This window comes from Hyla sarda, chromosome 2, assembly GCF_029499605.1.
Source record: "Hyla sarda isolate aHylSar1 chromosome 2, aHylSar1.hap1, whole genome shotgun sequence".
Taxonomy (NCBI): domain Eukaryota; kingdom Metazoa; phylum Chordata; class Amphibia; order Anura; family Hylidae; genus Hyla; species Hyla sarda.
Genome location: NC_079190.1, coordinates 33,005,299 through 33,014,324, shown reverse-complemented (window position 1 = coordinate 33,014,324; position 9,026 = coordinate 33,005,299). Strand labels below are relative to the sequence as shown.

General features: G+C 46.7%; 1 protein-coding gene across 1 annotated transcript in view; it reads left to right on the top strand.

Annotated features, from left to right (window-relative positions):
* The first annotated feature begins 3,485 nt into the window (after positions 1–3,485).
* CWC15 (CWC15 spliceosome associated protein homolog) overlaps positions 3,486–9,026 on the top strand; it is a 32,058-nt gene continuing 26,517 nt past the window's right edge. Inside the window, exons 1-3 of the mRNA XM_056561508.1 lie at positions 3,486–3,636; positions 5,054–5,195; positions 8,441–8,553. Of these exons, the coding sequence (XP_056417483.1) occupies positions 5,065–5,195; positions 8,441–8,553 (244 nt within the window). The 5' untranslated portion in view covers positions 3,486–3,636; positions 5,054–5,064. The remainder of the gene's footprint in view (positions 3,637–5,053; positions 5,196–8,440; positions 8,554–9,026) is intronic.

Genomic DNA, 9,026 nt, shown 5'->3' with positions numbered 1-9,026 from the left:
GGTCTTTTCTGGACCATTGTAACTTGAAACCAGACTCAACATACAATACTACAGACAGTCCAGATCTGTGCAACATGTCACAACTGGAGGAACCGACTAATCAGAATGGGCATTCACTGGTAAATCAGCTCTATTACTGAAGTGCATGCACTGACAGGTGTCTGGTAGCGCCCCCTACAGTACAGGGAGGAACTACAAGTTCTGTACTTCTCCTTACCTGTGCCAGGGTTAGCTGCTCCTTTCGGACACCAAGTAAGGGCGGCTCCATTTGGGACACTGGGTGTACTGTATATGACCCTGAAGAAGCTCCTGTCCTCTATATAAACCATTGTTTCCCAACCAGGGTGCCTCCAGCTGTTGCAAAACTACAACTCCCAGCATGCCCGGACAGCCGTTGGCTGTCCGGGCATGCTGGGAGTTGTAGTTTTGCAACAGTTGGAGGCATCCTGGTTGGAAAACAATGACATAGACAGAGATTTACAGCTCCCAGCAGATCTTTATTACTTTTATATGGAAGGATTTGCTTTATCTATATTAGTTATCTACTTATTTTTCTTTAATCCTCACTTTTTCCTATTTTTGGATGACATTTTGGTAGCTTCAGAACCAATTACCAGGTTTCCATAGAGTTCTGGTCTCAACATACAATGGTCGTCCTGGAACCAATTAATATTGTAACTTGAGGGACCACTGTACCTTGATTTTATTGTATAATTGCTAACTCACAAGGGCCCTGTGAGATTGGCATACACTATATATATTTAATCAATTATTTTAACAAAATATTCAAGACCCTGAGCCTCAATATCTATTTCCAAAATACAGAATTATAAACCTAATGAGGGAATACGTGAACGCATGGCAGTTAGGTAAATATATACAAGTACATGTCATACACTAAAAAAAAGAGAGAAATCAATATAATGGCCATGCACCCTGCCTGGATATCTCTCACCTCCACCCCAAACGCGCATTTTCGCACACTGCTTCGTCAGGGTCTTCGGCTGTCCGGCCTTGCTGGGAGTTGTAGTTTTGCCACAGCTGGAGGCACCCTGGTTGGGAAATACTGCTGTAGATCATCATTTTCTGGGCCTGGTGGTCTATGACCAGCCAAGTGATTGTTAACAGATTCAGTGTATGACTTGCCACTCAGTATCTATCTACCGGAGCAGGGACTTCTGCCTTTGACAAAAGTCCCTGCTCCTATACTTCTATGATGGTCTATGCTACTGGGGTTGGGTGCTACATACACTATGTACAGGAACAGGGACTCATGTCAAAAGCAGGACTCCCAGCTCCAGAACACTGGGCGGGGAGTATACGTCACTATTCATGTGCTTGGACGTGTGCGGAGCACCCAGTTCAGGAAATGTGGTGATGGCATACAACATGGTCACTAACCTCTGGGGTCCCTAATGCATTTGCTGGGCCCAGCACCTCCGTAAAGCATATAGAAAAGCAGGGATTTCTGCCACTGACAGGAGTCCCTGCTCCTGTAGAATTTGCGATTTGTCCAAAATGAATCCCCCAAAAATACAACTTGTGCAAATCTGATTTTGTTTAAAAGAATTTTTAGTCAAACACGAGACCCTGCTCCTGCATACTGAGGCATACACTGTACTGCTGCAGTGTTTCCCCACCAGGGTGCCTCCAGCTGTGGCAAAACTACAACTCTTAGCATGCTGGGAGTTGTAGTATTGAAACAGCTGGAGGAACCCTTTTTGGGAAACACTGCTGTAGAGCATCACCACCTGCCTCCAGCCAACCCAACACATTAGGCTGGGTTCACACTACAATTTTACTATACAGGAATCGGATATGGCTGGGGGGAGAAAAAAACGGGCGCTCCTGTATCCCATCCAGACCCGGCCCGTCTCTAATTCATTTCAATGAGCTGACCGGAGTCAAATGGTGACTCTGGTTGGCTCATTTTTGCCCACGTATCCGGTTATCTGACCGGACCTAAAACCGTGGTAGGCTGGCTTCACACCACGTTTTCTTAAATACGGCTCCCGTATACGGTTGGGAGGAGGGGGGCGGGGCTTAATTGCGGCGCCCATACTCAGCCGTATTCGGGAACCGTATTTAATGTATGTCTATGAGCCGACCGGAGTGAACCGCAGCCTCCGGTCGGCTTCGTTTTCGGCCGTATGCGATTTCCCGACCGTAGGCAAAAACGTGATCGACCACGTTTTTGCCTACGGTCGGGAAACCGCATACGGCCGAAAACGAAGCCGACCGGAGGCTGCGGTTCACTCCGGTCGGCTCATAGACATAGATTAAATACGGTTCCCGAATACTGCTGAGTGCGGGCGCCGCGATTAAGCCCCGCCCCCCTCCTCCCAACCGTATACGGGAGCCGTATTTAAGAAAATGTGGTGTGAACCCAGCCGTATGCTGTGGTTTTACGTCCAGTCATAAAACCAGATACGGGACAAAAATGAGCCAACCAGAGTCACTGTTTGACACCAGTCGGATCATTGAAATGAATTAGATATGGGCCGGGATACGGGAGCGCCCGGTTTTTGCTCCTCCCAGACGTATCCGGTTCCCGTATTGTAAAATCGTAGTGTGAACCCAGCCAGTGGGTTGGTCTATCACTGGCCAAGTGAATGTTACAGCGTACGACTTACCAGAGCAGGGACTTCTGCTTTTGACAGAAGTCTCTGCTCATATACATATTTTCCATGGCAGTCTAAGATACTGGGGTAGTGTGCTACATAAACTATGTAAAGGAGCAGGGACACATATCAAAGGCAGGAGTCCCCGCTACTGTACATTGAGCAGTGAAGCATATACTGTATACTTTACTACTCATGTTCTCTTTCTGGTGCTGAGTGCCCAGCCTAGGGAATGTAGTGATGCACATAACATGCTCAATAACCTCTGGGGGCCCTAATGCATTTGCTGGGACCGGCACCTCCATACAGCATATAGAAAAGCAGGGACTTCTGCCACTGACAGGACTCCCTGCTCCTGTACAATTTGCAATTTGTCCAAAATGAATCGCCCAAAAATACGACTTGAGCGAATCTGATTTATTTATTTATTTTTTAATTCAGCGAAAATATTCTCCCCATAAGAATTGAATTGCTCCTAAAATCTGCAGCAGATCCCATTGAGATCAATGTAATCTGCGCCAAATTCCACTGCGGAACACCTGTGAAACTTGAAGGTAACCCGCATGTGTGAACGTATCCTTAGATGTTTTTTGTCTGTTTTTTTTTTTTTTTTTACTTTTTGTTTAGTGACAAAAAAAAGTACTTTGATAGGTTGCTATGGGCAATTTCAACAACTGTCTTTTGTCGCCCATAGCAACCAATGTCAACAACAGCTTTCATTTTGCATTCAGCTGAGCTGTGATTGGCTGCTATGCGCATCAAAGACAGTTGTTTTTCCTTTTATAAACCTGCCCTTGTATTAATAAATAGACCCCCCCCGTCTCCTGACGCGCTTCCGCACTGAGGGAACACTGCCAGCATTAAAGATGGCAGCGCGAACGGCCGGATGTGACGTCAACAACAAGCACCGGATGTGTTGATCTAAAGGTTTCTGGTCGCTCCTTATTGACGTGCCCAGGCGGATTGCGGTTGTTTTAGTGCGGTGTTCCGAGCCGGAGGGACGGGAGCCTGCGGGGTATGTATGTGTATGTGTATGTATATGTATGTATGTATATATGTATATATATATATATATATATATATATATATATATATATGTGTGTGTATGTCCTCTAGGTGGTTGTTGGGATCCTTACATGAGGCTGTCTGGGTGGGGAATACATTCCCAAGGCAAACTTGTGTATGGTCACCAATGAATACTATTAGGGGTGGTCTATAATAGCAGTAGGTTAGAGGGTGCCCCCTAGAATCTAGTCAGAGTCCTGCAGGTAAGTACATGTAGGTCAGTGGTTTCCAACCTGTGGCTATCCAGCTGATGCAAAACTACTACTACCAGCATGCTGGGGGGGGGGGGGGGTTATAGTTTTGCAACATCTGGAGGTCCACAGTTTAGAGACCACTGTTTCATGGAAAGCTTCAACTGCTGCCTGGGAATGCTGAGAGTTGTAGTTTTGCATCAGCTGGAGGGCCACAGGTTGGAAATCTAGGGTCCACAGCAAAGTTTCCCAACCTGGCTCCCTCCAGCCATTGTAAAACTACAACTCTCAGCATGCCCAGATAGCCAACGGCTGTCCGGGCATGCTGGGAGTTGTAGTTTTACAACAGCTGGAGGCGCCATGGTTAGGAAACGCTGATCTAGAGTGTAAGTGTCAAAACTGCGACCCTCCAGGTGTTGCAAAGCTACTACTCCCAACATGCCCGGACACCCAATGGCTGTCCATGCATGCTGAGAGTTGTAGTTTTGCATCAGCTGAAGGGCCACAGGCTGGGCATTTAGGGTCTAGAATAGTGTTTCCCAACCAGGGTGCCTCCAGCTGTTGCGAAACTACAATGCTGGAAGTTGTAGTTTTGCAACAGCTGGAGGCACTCTAATTATGAAACGCTACTCTAGAGCTCAGGTGTGAAACCTGCAACCCTCCGGCTAATGCAAAACTACAACTCCCGGCGTGCGCGGACAGCCAACAGTTGTCTGGGCATGTTTGGAGGCTGTCTGGGCATGCTGATAGTTGTAGTTTTGTAACAGCTGGAGGCACATTGGTTGTGAAACACTGCTTGAATGTGTCTGGGGAGCTGTTCCCCTTCCTATAAGGGTGCATTCACATCATGCTTGAGCCAGACGTGGCATACCACGGTTTTTAGTGTGACCACAAAATCGGATATGGTGGAAAAATATGCTGACAGTATCTGATGTCACTGTCTCCCGTCGGCACATTTTAAATGAATGAGATACAGCACGGGTCCGGCGGGGATACAGACGCGGCTGGTTTTGAAATTTCCCTGCCGAATCCGGCTACCGTCTAGCTGGTACATGGTGTCAATGCACCTACCACTTTAGATTCTGTACAGACAAGTCTTGCACATGGGTTGGTTTGAGGTTTGTCGGCACTGTAAATGCACATAATGACCACTGCTGTCTCCTGTTTATGGCACAGCCGCTTAGAGAATGACAACCGCAGCAAGGCCAACGTTTGAGCCAGCCAGAGGCGGCAGAGGCAAAGGAGAAGGAGACCTTAGTCAGCTTTCCAAACAGTATTCCAGTAGAGACCTTCCATCACACACAAAGATCAAATACAGGTAATTATATATACACTATGGAGTGGCACCCGGTGTGGTCTGCTGCTGTAGCCCATCTGCTTCACGATTGGACGTCTTGTGTGTTCAGTGATGGTATGCTGCAGACCTTTGTTGTAATTAGTGGTTATTTGAGTTCCTGTTGCCTTTCTGTCGTGGGTTGGAGCTGGTAGGTTGGCAGCACACATGGCAGGATGTCTTACAGAGTTTCAGTTGTTCTTTTGTGTAGCTCTCGCCTCTTTTATATGATTTTTCCGTTGTTCTATACACTTGTATACATGTCTCTATGCTGGTTGTTATAATACTTTGTCTTACAAGTGATTTCTCTGAATGAAGTTGTCAAGGATGGCTGCTGGTCAGGCTTTAAAATATGAGTGACTGCCGCTGTATATTGCTGAGTGTCGACACAAGAAATAAACACCAGACAAAATGTTGGTATATATCTTATTCTCAGCATACTGGCTAAGGAGCTGTTTATTATACCGAAGTACATTGGTTTTTACATTTGACATAAAGGGGAGGTTAGTTATCACATCAAAATCATCATGGTTTTTGATTGGTAATTTGAGTATTGCGTCTGTATATATTAGCATATTAAGAATTAATTTTTCTTGGCCATAGTTCACTTATGTTGTCATCCCCCTATTCTACCAGAAAATTCCGGATATATCTGTCCTCTGCACAGTCTATATTTCTTCAAATATTTTTGTCCTCCAACCTCTTCTTCTTATCTTGCTTCTTCTGGCCTCATCCCAAGGTCCTCATCTTCGTTACAAGCAAATAGCAAGCTGATATGTCTCATAAGGAAAATAATGTTTTTCTGCATAATATTAGCATATATATCTAATATATATATTAGGGATCGACTGATATCGTTTTTTTAGGGCCGATAATTGGTGGAGGTTAGGGCCGATAGTCGATAACTTATACCGATATTCCGGTATAAGTTATCGGCTATTTATCCCCCCTCGACACCGCTGCAGGTTATTGATTTAAAGCGGGCGCTTTAAATCAATGCACTGCAGTGGCTTTTGCGGTGCCATAGGCCGCCGCCACCACCCGCTTCTCTCCCCCTACCTGTCAGGGTGGTCCGGGCCATCCATCCTTCCTTCCTGTAGTGTCCGGCGGCATTCCGGGTGGAGGGTGAACCGGTCCGGGCTATCCTTCTTTTCCGGCGGTCATCTTCTCCACTCTCGGCAGGCTCCGGCCTAGTAGCGTAGCATAGACGCCACTGCACAGTGACACCCGTGCGCAGCGACGCACCTGATGTCACGGCGTAGCGGCGTCTATGCAGCGTACTAGGCCAGAGCCTGCCCGGAGTGGAGAAGAGGACCCCCGGAGAAGGACAGCCTGTACCGGTGCACCCTCCACCCGGAATGGCGCCGGACACTACAGGAAGGAAGGATGGATGGATGGATGGCCCGGACCACTCCCATTACGGGTAAGTTTATTTTCTTTTTTTTTTTTCTATTGACTCGGAGGGTGGGGGAGGGGCCCGACCGGTATAGCGGTATGGGCAAAAATCCATACCGGTATACCGCCCAGCACTACAGTGGGGGTGCGACGCGGTGGGTCGGGGGGGGGGGGTGGTGGCGGTGCGTGGGGCGGGGCATTATCTGCTTATCGTCAAGGTAATTGCCGATACCGATAATGCCCAAAATCTTTATTATCGGCCATACCGATAATCGGTCGATCCCTAATAAATATATATATATATATAATATAATTAATTATTTATTGATCAGTAATCAGAATCATAATGGTCTTCCTTATCAGTGATGTGCCTGCTGGGTTTCCTCCAAGATCTGTCTTTCCCTGTATTCCATGTGTGTGCGCTTATCCTGCTACCTCCACTTTTCTATATTGTCATGTCAGTGCCTTATTTTAAAAAAAAGTCATTCTTTATTTTAAATGTGTCTTTCAATTTTTGCAGCGGGACCGCAGCGATCTGACATCTTATCCGCTATCCTTTGGATAGGGGATAAGATGTCTAGGGGCGGAGTACCCCTTTAAGGTACGGCAAAGGTACCCTTTGGTTTCCCCATCCTGTTTTCGTGGTTGTGAGACTAGAGGTACGATGTACCATACATGGTTGAGCTGTCCTGTTGTTGTGACTCTTTGGCGGCAAGTACTGATTATACTGGTTAGCATTTTGCCCTGCACTGTCCCAGTGACGCCAGCGTTTTGTCTTTTGGGACATAGACCCAGTCAGATGCCATTTCGTATGTTCCGACCGGCCCATCAAATTCTACTAGCCACCCGCATTTATATTGCATCTCAATGGAAGCAACTACTCTCTCCCTGCCAACTGTCGTTACCCGTATTAATAAAATAATTCTTAACGAGGTCTGGGGTCCTTGGATCTCATCCCCTTTTTGCCCCCCGATGTCTCATTTTCTATCACTTTATTGATAAGGGGATGTGTCTCACCACTGAACCATTTTATTTATTGATTACAGCCTGTCATACCACTGCTGTTAAAGGGGTAATCCGTCCCTAGACATCTTATCCCCTATCCAAAGGATTAGGGGACCCCCGCGATATCTGTGCAGTACCTGACATTTGTTTAGAATGCTTGGAGCATGGCGGCGGGGGTTGTGAAGTCCCTGTCACGCCCCTTGTGACCTCACGCCACACCCCCTCAATGCAAGTCTATGGGAGGGGGCGTGGCACGCCCCCTCCCATAGACGTGATGTGAAGTCACGAGGGGCGTGACAGGGACTTCACAACCCCCCCCCCCCCCCCCCCCCCCCGCCGCCTGCTCCAAGCGTCCGGAACAAAATGTTCCGAATGCTGGGGCAGCGGAGTTCCCCTTTAAAATGTTCACCCTATGTACTCCTTATTGCAATTGTATTAATACTTCAGGTCCTGTGTGAACCCAGCCTGATGGTGATCTAATTTTAATAGAATCTCTAAACTTATAAAAACAGTTTTTTAATTCACTGACAGCAAGCAGAGCCCTTGAAAATTCTGAAAAGAGAAAAAAAATCTGTAACTTTTCATATACAGTTGACAAAAGCTTTCCTTATGTAGAAGGGGTACATCCCAATAAGCATATGCTTCCGTCTAGAGCAGTGGTGTCCAAACTGCGGCCCTCCAGATGTTGCAAAACTACAACTCCCAGCATGCCCGGACAGCCAACGGCTGTCCGGGAATGCTGAGAGTTGAAGTTTTGCAACATCTGGAGGGCCGCAGTTTGGACACCACTGATCTAGAGGGATACGTAATGTTGTGTGTGTGTTTTGTAGACAGACCACCCAGGATGCCCCCGAGGAGGTGAGAAGCCGCGACTTCAGGAGGGAACTTGAAGAAAGGGAACGCGTTGTGGTCAGAGAGAAGAGCCGAGACCGGCCGCCAAGAGGTACACACTCAATCTTTATATGGGTTTTTTCATACCTGTAAAAAAAAAAAAAATATGATTTTTTTTTTCTCCTTTAGGAAGTGTTCACACAACGAAATGTTCCGAATTTTCATTATCTGCGCGGAACAATTTCAATGGCGGAATTTTACCGCCACTGAAATTGCTCAGTGTGGACGTGTCTCGCGGAAACCCATTCACACTGATGTAAAAGTTCACCGCGAAAGGGGCGAAATTCCACGGGAATTGCATAGTGTGAACGCACCCTTAGGATGAGTAATATAAATATCCCTACATGCTCTGATGCAGTCTATAGGGGGCGCTAACACCTGGAATACATTGTCGGTGAATGAGTTTCTACACCTTTTAGAATATTCATAACTGCATGGAGAGTTTTGCTTTTAAAGGGGTACTCCATTGGAAAACATTTTTTCTTTTAAATCAACTTGTGCCAGAAAGTTAAACAGTTGTAAATT